The 14058-nt window shown below is 38.2% G+C and overlaps 1 protein-coding gene across 1 annotated transcript in view; it reads left to right on the top strand.

The window, feature by feature from the left end:
- LOC124123099 overlaps nt 1-14058 on the top strand; it is a 106576-nt gene that overhangs the window by 53122 nt on the left and 39396 nt on the right. The window contains exons 6-7 of the mRNA XM_048395829.1: nt 9099-9143; nt 11623-11688. Of these exons, the coding sequence (XP_048251786.1) occupies nt 9099-9143; nt 11623-11688 (111 nt within the window). The remainder of the gene's footprint in view (nt 1-9098; nt 9144-11622; nt 11689-14058) is intronic.

Genomic DNA, 14058 nt, shown 5'->3' with positions numbered 1-14058 from the left:
CCTATACCTAACGTATTAAGATCGTAGCTGACAAAATAAGTTAACAGTTAAGTAAATAGTGACTTACCTTGAAGGACAGAGAAGGCTGTTGAGTTGGTGGCGTTTATTGGTGGAAGCAGAGTGAAGTTTGCTACAACCGACCGCCGTATATATACAACTCAGGCCTTCATTACGTTACATAACTAAAGATCACAACATCCCAGGTGTCAGCGGTTGATCGACTGTAACAATGGGTGGGTGTGTCATTATTTACGGATTTATTCAAGTAGGTTGTTGTATTGCCTAACTGACCCTTACATCACTTACTTACTTACTTACTTACTTACTTACTTTGGAGATTTAACGTGCGCTTTCCGACTGATGCGTATTTCGCACACGGCCTTACATCACTGTCGGACTGACCATGTATGCCGGCCCTGTGACGTGAAGTTACCTCACTAATCACTGGTTCTCAGAGAGAGTGACCCTTTGTGTCAGCCTGGCTGGGCAGACTAGCATAATGAGCCACTGTCTCACAGCTGGAGTGACCGTGAGTTTAGCCGCATATGTGAAACATAAAATATCTTGTATGCGGCGGTCAGTTAGTGCATTCGCTATACTGAATTTACTTTAAGAATAGTCAGATTAGTTTACCGATATAGGTCGATTGATATATATTTTCTAATAGGAATTTGGTGTTAGAAGAAAGCTATGACATATACATAGAGAGGACGGTATCTTTGAAGGCTCCCCAGTTAGAGCCAGTTAGGCATCTTAGGGTGTTTAGGTCTTTACTGCATTTAGTTGTTAGGTTTTGGATGTGAGCATCCCAGATGAGATGTTCATCGAAAATAAATCCTAAGAATTTGGTTTGTTTTTGAAATTTGATTGTTTGGTTCTTTAGCTGGAGGATTGTGGAGGCGGGTTTCATGTTTTTATCTTTGAATAACTATTCCTGTTGTTTTTTTTCTGAGTTAAGGGAGAAGCCCCATTTGTCAGCCCATTGTTGTATTTTATTAAGATATTTTTGGAGTAAATTTTGGGCCATTTTCATGCTTTTAGTGCGGATCCAGATGGCTCCATAATCCGCGAATTTTGATGTGTTTACTTTAGGGGATATGCCCTCGAATAGATCGTTTATCATTAAGTTACTTACTTATATTTGAGATTTAACCTGCGCTTTCCGACTGCAAGCGTATGTCGCACACGGGCCCGGCCAGGCCATTTAATGTGTTTCCAAAAGGGGGAAAAGTGAGTTTGTGCAACCCAGGAGGGGGCTTTAGGGGTTGCTTATATAGTAATTTTGAAATTTTGAGATTTGGAATGAATGCCAAGAGAAGGTGGGGGACGAACTAAGGGAGCTGTGTGTGTTCGGTGGTTGTTAGATAAGGTAGTTTTGGTTTTAATATTGTATTTGGGGTTTAAATTTGACTAATTAGTCCTGTTTTAATTAGGTATATGCCTAAGGCTTTGAATTTTTCTAATTTATTTTGTGGATTTAGGATTGATTCTAGTGTAAGTGCGGTTTGAAGATTTAGGTAGGTCTGTAGTGTTGTTCGGTGTGTTTGGTAGTGTGTGCAGTGAATGAGTACGTGTTCTGGTGTTTCTTGTTGTTTGCAATGTGGGCAGTTTCCTGTTGTGTGTAGATTAGCTATTTTACGGTGATTATTTAGTTTGGCGTGCCCTGTTTGTAGTTTAGTAATTATTCTGTCGATTTTTGGGGATGGGTGCAGTATTTTAGGTTTTTTTTTTTTTTTTTAGTACTTTCCTGATTTGGCTATTTGAGTTTTGGTATATATTTTGTCATTTTTTGTTTAGTGACACTTTTGATTTCTGATTTTGAGCTGGGTAAGTTTAAGCTTATTTCTGGGAGTTTAAGGGAAAATGTTACTGCTTTATCTGCCTTTTCATTTCCAAACATTCCTACGTGGGCGGGGATCCAAATGAACTCTTTAGTTGAACTGCCTTAGTTAAGTTGTTTGAGCTTTTGAGAACTTGATTTATTAGTTTGGGGCGATATTTAGTGTTTTTATTTTTGAGGGCTTGTAGTCCACTGAGGGAGTCGGCTAGGATGAGGATTTGTTGGTGTTTTTTAGATTGCTGATTGTGTAGTGCTGAGGCCATTAGTTCGGCCGTGAATATGGATTGGTTGTTTGGGAGTCGGTAAGATTGTGTGTTTTTGGTTGGTTGTGCGATGTGGACTCCGAAATCTGTGTGTTTTGAGATCGGATCACTTGGAATAGACATCAATAGACACTCATCAGATGTGGGTAGGGCAAACAACCATGGCTACAGATTGATTGATATTTGTAGAAATAATAATCTGTTTATCATAAATGGTCGTTTTGGTGATGACAAACACATTGGTAAAGCAACTTGTAAAGGTTGTAGCTTAGTTGATTATAGTATTTGTTCATTGAATTTACTGAAAAGAATATGTGATTTTAGTGTCCTAGATTTTGACCCTATTCTGTCTGATGCCCATTGTGCTTTGACATTGAGTATCAACATGTGTGACGTCAACATGAACTGTCAATCAAGAAAAGAAGCTGACAGCAGCACGGACTCCACGTGCACCTACCGACGCTGGGACAAACGACATGCTTCTCAATTTCATGATGTAATTAATTCTCGCCAGGGTGAAATCGACAACATTGTTTCGGACATTGATAACTGTGCAACCGAGGACCAAGAAGCTCTAAACAATCTAGTAAACAATATTAACAATGTATTTATTGAATGTGCCAAATCTGTGTTTGGTTTTAGACAACCTACCAATTCTATGTTTGAACATAAAAGGCGACAGAAAAAGCCTTGGTTTGGTCGTGATTGTAAGATCAGTAGAGGTAAATATCATCAGGCTAAATCAATATTTCAAAAACATGAAAGTGTCCAAAACAAAAGAAGGCTAATCAATGCAAGCAAGGCTTACAAAAACACTTTGGCAAAATATCATAACCTTCATAGATCTGACATACAGGACGAATTATTTAAATTACGTAAAGAGGACTCTAAATCATTTTGGAAACTGTTGCGGAATGATAATAAAGATAAAGATTTACCACCACTCGAGGAAGTTTTTAAATATTTTCAGAAATTAAATGATGCACCTGATGAAGAGTCTGATGATCTCACTGCTCAATTTGATATAAACATTGAAGATTGTAACTCTGTTTTGAATGGTGCCATTCCACGTGATGAAATTTTGATTGCCATAGCAAATTTGAAAAATAATAAAGCATGTGGCCCTGATGAAATTATTAATGAATATATTAAAACCACTCAAGTCATTATGCTACCTGTATATGTAAGGTTATTTAACAAAATTTTAGATGATGGTGTTTATCCAGAGCAGTGGCTCAGTGGTATAATTCGTCCTATTTATAAAGGTAAAGGTGACAAATATGATCCAGAAAATTATAGACCAATCAGTCTTTTAAGTTGTTTTGGCAAACTCTTTACAAGCATTATTAGTAATAGAATCCAAAATTTTATAGAAGACCAAAATATTTTATCCGAAGCGCAGACTGGTTTCGGTAAAAAAATATTCTACAAGTGATCACATATTCACCCTTAAATGCCTTGTAGATTTATTTAAATCAAGAAAAAAGAAATTATTTTGTTGTTTTATTGATTTTAAAAAGGCTTTCGATAATGTAAGAAGGACTGCCTTGTGGAGTAAACTGTTCAGCCAAGGTATAGATGGCAAATGTTTCAGAATTTTAAAATCCATGTATAGTGGTATACAATCGTGTGTAAAGGTACATAGCATTGAATCATATTTTTTCCCTTGCCTTGTAGGAGTTAGACAAGGAGAAAACTTATCACCTGTTCTATTTTCTTTGTTTCTAAATGACTTAGAAACATTTTTAATGTCCAAAGACTGTCCAGGTCTGTTAATTAACTCAGAAATAACACATTCCATGCTAGATTTATCTATTAAATTGTTTGCTCTTTTATATGCCGATGACACTGTCCTTCTCGCTTCCTCAAAAACGAATCTCCAAAAAGCTATCAAGCATTTTGAATCATATTGCAAAATTTGGAAATTAACTATCAATATTGATAAAACTAAAATTTTAATATTTGGTGGTAATAAAAACGATATGAGTAAAGATATTTATCTCCATGGTGTTCCTTTAGAATATGTCACTGAATACAAATATCTTGGTGTTATATTTGATAAAAAGTGTTCTTTTAAAGCATCCATTGCTAATCTATGTCAGCAGGCTACAAAATCCATGTATTTCGTACTTCGTAAAAGCCGAAGCCTTAATTTATCAATTCAATGCCAATTATATCTTTTTGACACAATGGTCAAACCAATCTTATTATATGATTGTGAATGATGGGGTTTTGTTAATCTAAAACAAATTGAAAATGTACATATTTGTTTCATGAGAAAATTATTACCTGTTAAAAAGAGTACCCCTTTGTGCATGCTTTACGGTGAACTAGGTAGAGTTCCGTTATCTGTTGATGTTAAAACCCGTATGTTAACCTTTCGGTCGAAATTACTTACAGATAAATCCAGCAAAATATCTTCAATCATTTACTCTATTGTATATAACATCCATAATACAGGTGTTTACAACTATGACTGGATTTCATGTATTCAAAATGTTCTAAACAATATTGGTTTAAGTTATGTATGGTTGTCACAGTCTCCTGTTTCATCTTCCTGGCTCAAAGCAACAGCTCACTCTATTTTAACTGATCATGCTAAACAAACCTGGAGCTCTGAGGTGGAAAATTAAAAAAAAAGTGTAGTCTATTCTCTCTTGAAACTACAATTTGAATTAGAAAATTATCTGACGTCCCTACCCCTAAATAAAGCTATCCCTCTACTTTTATTTCGTACTTCATGCCACCACTTACCAATTGAAAAAGGAAGATGGAATGGGATACCTATTTGTGAAAGATAATGTAAACTGTGTTTTATTGATGATATTGGAGATGAATTTCACTATATTTTTAAATGTCCATATTTTACTAAAGAAAGAATTTTGTATATCCCACCTACATATTCTAAAAGACCTAATATGATTAAATTTCAAAGGCTTTTCACTTGTAAAGAGATATCTGTATTAAAAAACCTTAGTAAATTCTGTAAATATGTAATGCAAATTGTAAAATCTTCCGGCTAACCACATATCCGCTATTATAATGCTGTCATCTTGTACCTCATATGCCGAGGATCTCGGCCTGAGCGTAATAAAGTTCTGTTCTGAGGATCTGTCTGTGTAAATGTGACACCAAATTGGCCAATTTTGCTGGTGTGGTGGTTTTAGCGATGTTAGGATCGGTCTGTTTATTTAGTGTATCGGCTAGTGCAAGTGGTATGGTTGACAAGTATATATACAAGTAGAAGGCAATGTTTATACAGAAGAGTAGATATGAGATGTAATTATACTGAAGTGGAGAAGCCTGTTACGTACACACAAGGGTAGTAATGACAACCATCGGTGGAGTCAGTGACATAAACAAAGAATGAAGCCAGTAATATAAACCACAGGATTATGGCTGATTGGGGTCTTTGATGAGTTGATGGTACGCCGGGGGTATGTAATAGCCTTGGTCACGGTTGATTGACCGTTGGAGTCTGTTGATGTTGATGGTTTCTTGTAGTTTTCTGATTTTGAAATCTTTGACTTTATCCCACTTAATGCTTTGACTTTATCCCACTTAATGCTGTGGCTTGGGTTTTCACGGATGTGGTCTGATAGAACTGATTTAGACTCATCTTTGGAGACTGAACTTTGATGTTCTTTAATTCGGGCTTTGAGGGGCCGAGATGTTTTTCCTATGTAAGCATGGAATGTGGTACACTTCTCCTGGTGGTTCCAGCTTGTGGCTGGATTTTATTGTGTTCTGAATGGTATGACTTATTTTGAAAACTACATCAATGTTGGCCTGTTTCTTTAAGAGTCTCCTGATTTTGTGCCTAACTGTTCCAAAGTAGGGGAGGCTGATCACAAAGGGTGCAGACTGTTGACGGGGAGATTTCTGAAATTTCTTGGTGAAGCTCTGTATCGTCTGTTGTACTTGTTGCTCAAGGTAGAGGTTATACTGTGGAAATACTTGTTTGAGGTGGCTTAGTTCAGTGGTTAGGTGCTGCTTCGTAGAACAGATGTTGTTGCTTCGTAGAACAGATGTTGTGAGCTGTCTCGCTTAAGTTGAAATAATTTGACGTCGCTCCTATTTGTAATAAAGAAGTTGTTCATCCATACATTATCATCTTTACTACATATTTGAGTCATAACAGTTGCAACAATTGCATTAAGCATGTTTTCAACTATCATGAACACAAACTCGCAAAAAGAAAGGTCCTAACAATAATATACTGTTTAGTTTCAACAAGATCAGTAATGGTACTCTTGTGTCACTAGATTTATCAGTTCATCGATCACTTGGTTGTCTGGTTTGTTTACAGGCTGACGTCGCATGGCAGGGGTACTGCTGTGTGGCGTCAGGAAATACAAACTATGCAATTTATATGAATGGCGGGTTCTACCGGTAGGTCAGGACATACTTACCCTTTTTGCGAACAGCTTGTGTCATCACTGATTTTCAGTGGCCCATTCACACAATTTCGACATCTATTTGCCCTTTACGCCAAATTGAATCTGTTTTGACAGAACATCTGTAATGTCTTTATGTACGCTCCAAGTTTGTTCCATCATTTTGAGAAAGTAAAGGCATTTATCTAGTTCAGAACTGCCTTAGCTCTCTTTGATCCAGACCTGGATACATGTGTTACAAGAGATGCCTCGGGATATGGTCTGGGTGCAGTTCTTTCTGAGAGAGAAAGCACTGGTGAAAGAACAGTTGCATTTGCATCTCGTACTGAGAAGCTGAGAGGAAATACTCAGTGGGAGAGAAAGAAGATTTAGCCTGTGTATGGGCATGTGAAAAGTAGACGAAAGTTCCAGTTGATCATAGATCATCAAGCACTAACTACACTCCTGACTACAGGGACAAGACATCAGCATATGCGCATTGCAAGATGGAATGCACGCCTTCTGAACTATGACTACACAATCGCCAGGCAAAGGAAACCATGTTGCAGACGCCTTGTCACATCTTCTAGTGCATGAAGAAATTTCTGAAGATCCGGTTGAGGAGGATATAATCAACATGATTATGTCCAATGTAGTTCCTTCAACCACAGCAAGTGAATTAAAGCAAGCAACAATTCAAGATCCAGTTCTGATTTAAATATCCCAATGTCTACGGTCTGAGTGGCCCAGAAAAGTCAAACTTGATGAACAAATGAAACCATTCTTTCAAGTCCGAGATGAACTTTCATGGTGCAACGGCTTAGTTTTCAGAGGAGTACAAGTACTAATTGCAGACGCACCCTCATTTTTGGGGGTCATGAAGTACACAAAGGCATTGTACGCACCAAAGCAAGACTACGTGATCTCTACTGGTGGCCAGGAAGAGATCGTCAAGTCGAAGAGAAGCTATGAAAATGTGAGATATGTAACGCCAGTGATAAATCTGCTCCAACAGCATTGCCTGAAGGACATCGTGGGACCAATTGAAAAAGCCCCTGCTGACTGTCGTTTTGCTATTACGTTGGTTGACTATTTCAGTAAGTGGCCAGAAGTAGTATTCTTGGCAAGTGTTACAACAGAAACTGTCATCAAATGTTTACATACAGTCTTAAGACGGGAAGGATACCCTCTTGAAATTGTGTCAGACAATGGCCCAAAATTTGTCTCCACTCAGTTTGAACAATTTCTGAATCTGCTCTGTACTACCCACAAGCGAAATGGTTTGTTGGGCGTTTCAACAGGAATCTGAAAAGCTGCATACAGCTTGCTAAAATCCGAAGTAAACCACTCAAGCTTTTAGTGACAGAATTTATCTGCATTTACCGCACAACTCCTCATGCAACTACTGAAGAATCACCTTCATTCCTGCTACATGGTCGGAAGATGAGAACAGGTCTTGACAAAGGCTCCTAACAAAAGTCCTGTCGTCAGGACGCGAGTCGCAGAAAAGCAGCTGTAGTACAAGGAGCTAACATATAACTTGAGAGGCGCAAAAACTCAAGATTTCTCAGTTGGTGATGAAGTAAGGATAAAGAAACCTGGTCATGTACCAAAAGGGGAAAACAGACAGTCAGGTCCTACAGTAATAACTGGGCAGAAAGAACCTGCCACATTCATCACTCAGAGTGAACAGGGAAGTCAGGTGTGGAATGCATCACGTCTGGCAAGTGTAAAGTCACGAGCTCAGGCACCAGAGTTACCTTCTGTGATAAAACATCAAATCAAGAACCAAGACGATCGACAAGAGAAATCAAATCTCCGGGATGGACCATATACTTTTGTCATGAACTGATAGGAACTGTCCCCATGAAAGTTATTGTGTGTTAACTTGTTTATGTTGAATTGAACTTAAAGTGATCAGTTTCAGGTTAATTGCAGTTTTGATATATCTTCCAACATGTGTTACAGTTCAGGGAGAGATATTTTAGAGTACAGTATTACTAGAGTAGAATCTATCATGGACTCTAAACACCAGTTTAAATTTTTCCTAGTACAGCTATGTAGTTCAGAATATTTTCATTGATAGTTATACGTGCATGTTTCCAGAGGATTGTATGTCGTTTAGAAGTTTGTGCTGTATTAGTTCAATGTGTAAGTAAGCCTTTTATTCCAAAGGGGAAACTATGTACACTCAATGTAGTGGTCTATAGGAGATAACTCCGGACGGCCTAATGTGTTCATGGTATAGTCTGGGGGAGATAACTCCAGACAGATTATGTTATAAAATGTACTCTTCAGTTAGGGCGTAAGAAAGGGGGGAGTTTCAATGTGTCTGCCTGCATGTATGCAATGTGCTCTGTGTGAATTAAAACCCTTATTCTACATTTCCTGAATCAATTATACAACAAAATCTAGGTGCGTTATTCTCTTCCATTGTCAATTGATGTTATATTGATGAGCCTACTCACTGACTCAGCACCATCTGGTAACTTTTTTTTTCTAATTCCACTGAATCACAAAATAGGTTACATTAAATCTTAAAATTATTTTTAGATTAACTTCCTAAGGATATTATTGCATGTTATGCCCTTGATGTTCCATTTTTATTTTCTTTCCCAGCTGGTGCTGACCTTGAGAATCCTGAAGACGTGCCTTTACTGCCAAGTAGGTAACCATAACAACAGGGTGATGTTGTAACAATGACGTTATATGTATTCTCACTTATTCCGTAACATTGTGAAAGGAAAACTAACATCAATAGAATTTGACTTGACTTTCACCTTGTCAATGCCTAATGAAAGCTTACCTTCAGCACTGCAGTTGTATTGAGAGTGAGTGCGTGGGTGTGGTTTTGTGACGCTTTTAGCAATATTCAAGCAATATCACGGCCGGGGACACCATAAATAGGCTTCATTGTATCCATGTCGGGAATCGAGGCCGGTTCTTCGGCGTGATGAGCGAACGACTTCACCACTAGGCTACCCCACCGCCCCCCAGTTGTAGAGACGTAGATGATGATGACGGTATATGTGTCATAAGTAATGTAGCAGCAGCTGGGGTTATACAAAACATCATGTTACTTCTGAACTCATGTGTACCACTAATGAGTTGGTGGTTGTTGATTCCCGCCTACATTCAAGGACATGGGCAGGATGACGCCAATTTATTAGTTAGGCATCAACCAGAAGTAAATGTGTACTGTGTTGAGGGTGCAACAAGCTCCCGATAAACTTGATCAATGTTGCTTGGGGTGGGTACATCTGAGTATGTGAGACTGAAGGAGCATACTAACTTGTAAAGTTGTTTGTGGTTTATTTGGTTCTTGGAGTTATTGCAGTGGACATGCATCTTTCTGAAGAGAAGGCATAATGATAAACCAAAAGTGCTAACACCTTTATCTTGAGGATGATATAGGAATTGAACTTTCGTTAATTACATTGCATTGGGCGAACACTTTCAAAGCTGAAAGGGATGTAATTAAGTTGTGAATCCTGAGAAATTTGGTATCATGTTTGCGGCATGGACATAATTACTGTACTGTACTGCAATGGACATGTACATATTCAAAGCAAAATAACGTTACAAAACCGGGAATGTTTATACCTTGTGTTTAGGGTGGCTTAGGGCATTTCATAACATTATGATATCGATGAGGTCATCTTCCTCCGCACTTGGTAAAGTGAAACGGTTCATGAGACATGGTTCTGTTGGGAATGTTTTGGGCAATTGAGGACAGTTCAATGGCAAAATGTACTTGAGTAAATCTGATCTTAAATTAGACAGACAGACAGAGTACAATCAGTATTCAAGGCCTCTGGCCAATAACACAAACTTATACACAATTCATTTCATGCTTTCAAAGCCAAATTTGTATCTAGGACAATCTAAATCGTTTGACGTTAAACTAATTTCGAGCCACAAGTTTTGGGGAACTGTTGATAAAAACAGAGCGTTCGTCAAACGTAAAAAAACATTCAAAAGCAAAAGCTTAGCATGGTCCTCACAGGGGGTCCAGTGTCATCACACTCAATTGTTAATGGAAAGTTGTAAAATGTCATACTTTAAATACTTATTTGATAATACAGTGGGAGTTCAGATAAGTATCTCTCTTTACCCTGGGGGGCAGGGGTGGCCCAGTCGTCTAAGACGCCGCGATTCGCTGTGCAGAGTTGCGTCCCTTGGGCAAGCCAGAAACCTATGATTGCGGGTTCGAATCCCGGTTCACCTCAGTTATGTTTCTAGGTTTGTCAGTACCATACCCGTGTTAGTGGGTTTCACCGAAGTGGTAAACGCCTGAGGCCTACATCACTTCGGGCTTTCCGCCCACATTAAGCTGACACGCCGCGATATGACTGGAATATTGTTAAAAGCGGCGTTAAACCCAACTCACTCACTCACTCACTCTTTACACTGAGTGAGGACTTGTATTGCGAGTAGTATTGACATTTATCAAGTGTTCAGGGATAGATGGCACATTTGGGCGAGACTGTCATATGTACTCTTTGTTAGAAATACTAAAAAAATATTTCATATCACCAATCTCTTGACCTATTTATTTGACATATCATGCTTAAATGCCCACAAAAAAAGTAAACCTTTCATCACTGGTTATATGTCCAAGGTTTTGATTCAATCAATTGATTGATGATAATGCTTTGGTAGCCTGTTCTGCTAAACATAATTGTATATTTTGACCATGAGAGTTTGGGAGTGAAGCAAAGTGCTAAGATATGTATAGTTATTCACAGTTTCTATCTGTTCCCCTTTAAAATATAATTTATCATAATGTCTAAGTGGTCCGCCCCTTCTTGTTTTAAGATCGATATTCATTCCTGTAGCATTACATAATTCTTCAACACTAGTTATTTCCTTCTGAAGGTTTTGTTCAATAAAGTGTTATATACACATGTAACTAATTCGCTAAAACCCGAATAATTATATTACCATGTTGATATACTTATGTTGTGCAGTAGGCCGTGGTGTGGCGTATCCTGAATGTGTTGTTTTACATTTATTCTTGTAGCCATTGAAATCTGAATTCCAACGGTACTATATAAAACATTGAATCAAAATTGTGATAAAATCAATGTACCGTTTCAGATGAGATTTGACATGAATCATGTTCTAATTGGTTTTTCTTCAGGATATAATGTGCTTTCCCACATCAATAATCAAAAGAAAGATGAGTATGCAGGTGTCATGGAGAGAGGTAGGTTTCACACACACATAGACACAGACACAGACACAGACACAGACACAGACACAGACACACACACACACACACACACGTACAGGTAGGCTTCATATTCGACGGGCGTTCAATTAGTTTTGCAACTTCAATATAAGACAAAGTCGCAAAATATATTTTGCACTTTTATTGTTCAATATAATCTCCATTCACCTCAATACACTTATTCCATTTGTCCTTCAAGCTTTTAATACCAATTTTATAGAAATCCGCAGATAGGCCCTCTAACCTCGCCTCTGTGGCAGCCTTTATGCCTTCGTGATTCTGGAACAGTCTTCCACGTAGGGCAGATTTAATTTGCCGGAACAGAGAATAGTCACTGGGGCCTGAATCTGGGCTGTAGGATTGGGTGATTTAACTGTTCGAATCCACATTCACATATGGCGGCCTGTGTAATTCTCGACTTGTGAACCGGAGCATATAAGGAACTTTATTACAGCGCGTTGTTCTGGTTTGAGAGAATCCATGATTGCGACCATCCTTAGGGGAATGAAGCCATCACATCTAACTTATTGTTGTGTCCGGAACTTGTTAGTGTCACACCTGCCAATAGTTGACATTCTTTGCGTAAATACAAATGGCCAAGTTGCAAAACTTATTGAACTTATTGAACGCCCCTCGTGGAAATCAGTGACAACGCAAGGTGTTCGGGAAGATCGTGAGCACGTCCTGCCCTACCGATAGTACCCTCCAATTCACACAATTTGTGTAAAAATGTTGGTATTTATTGCGTGACCCCGCACAACATTACTCCTGTCATGGACGGCCAAAAAGAGCCCAAAAACAAGGTGTGTCTCCCTTAACGCTCACATCAACAGATACTCAGAAAGATTGGGAATTTGATTTATTAAATAGTCAGTGTTGGTTCTTTAAAATGAATACAGCTGACGCTATGTAGAGTAAATTGTTAAACTAATGACGAAACAAATTAGTGCAAACTTGTGTCTACCTTTAAGTAGGTAAAGCGATGTATATGTATATGAGTATTGGTATTTATTGTGAATGTTACCACTGTCATTGTAATGTGCTAACCTGACGCTATGACAGTGTTTGTGCAAGATACGCCTTGAAATATATGTGTTGTAATATAAACGATATCTAACGGGTACAAATTTAGTAATTTAATTGTAACTCTCTTAAACTTTACATATTCTAAAAATGTCACGTTGAAAAAAAGACGTTGTTGTTAAAGACTGGTGTATGATTACAGCATTCGCAGCTGATGATTCGAGCATAGAATGTTCTTTCAAGGTGCACCCTGGAAATAAAGTGCGCAGATTTCTCCAAGATTGATTATAAGAAATATTCGATGCCGATTCTAAATTCGTGTCCGTAATAGTTAGCATTTAAATACACAGACATCACCGAGTTACATTTGTATCTAACGGAAATTCAGCTTCAAATTCTGTTCAGTGAAGGTTAGCCGTGAAGGAAACCCGCGAGACGATTTACTGACTTCACAAATGGCAAAGTTGAAAATTTATTGAACTTATTGAACGCCCCTCGTGGAAATAAGTGATAACACAATGTGTTTGGGAAGATTGGAAGCACGTCCTTGCCATACCGATAGTATCATCCAATTCACACAATTTGCGTAAAAAGGTTGGTATTTATTGCGTGACGCCGCAAAGCATTACTCCTGCCATGGACGGCCAAAAGGGACCTCAAAACAAGTTGCGTCTCCCTCAGCGCTCACATCGACAGATACTCAGAGGATATATTGAATAGTCAGGTTTTGTTCTTTCAAATGAATACAGCTGACGCTATGTAGAGTAAATCGTAAAGCTAATGACGAAACTAATAAGTGCAACCTTGTGTCTACCTTTAAGGAGGTAAAGCAATGTATATGATTAATATTTGTATTTATTGTGACTGTTACCAGTGTCATTGCAACGCGCTAACGTGACGCAGTGACAGTGTTTGTGCAAGAAATGTATGTGTTGTAATATAAACGCTATCTAACGGGTACGAATGTAGTAATTTATTTGTAACTCACTTAAACTTTACATATTCTCTAAGTTTTATGTTGAAAAACGACGTCGTTGTTAAAAAGTGGCGTATGATTACAACATTCGTAGCTGATGATTCCAGCGTAGTTTGTTCTTTCAAAGTGCCCCCTGGAAATAAAGTGCGCAGCTTCCTCAAAGATTGATGAGACGAAATAGTTGATGCCGATTCTAAATTCGTGTCGAAATAGCATTTAAATACACAGACATCACCGAATAACATTTGTATCTAACGGAAATTCAGCTTCAAAGTAGGTTTAGTAAAGATGAGCCGTGAAGGAAGCTCGCGAGACGATTTAGTCACTTCATGTTGACTGTGTGATTT

The sequence above is a fragment of the Haliotis rufescens genome, unplaced genomic scaffold, assembly GCF_023055435.1.
Source record: "Haliotis rufescens isolate VD_foot unplaced genomic scaffold, xgHalRufe1.0.p SCAF_149, whole genome shotgun sequence".
NCBI classification, from domain to species: domain Eukaryota; kingdom Metazoa; phylum Mollusca; class Gastropoda; order Lepetellida; family Haliotidae; genus Haliotis; species Haliotis rufescens.
This window is presented reverse-complemented; position numbering and strand designations above follow the sequence as displayed.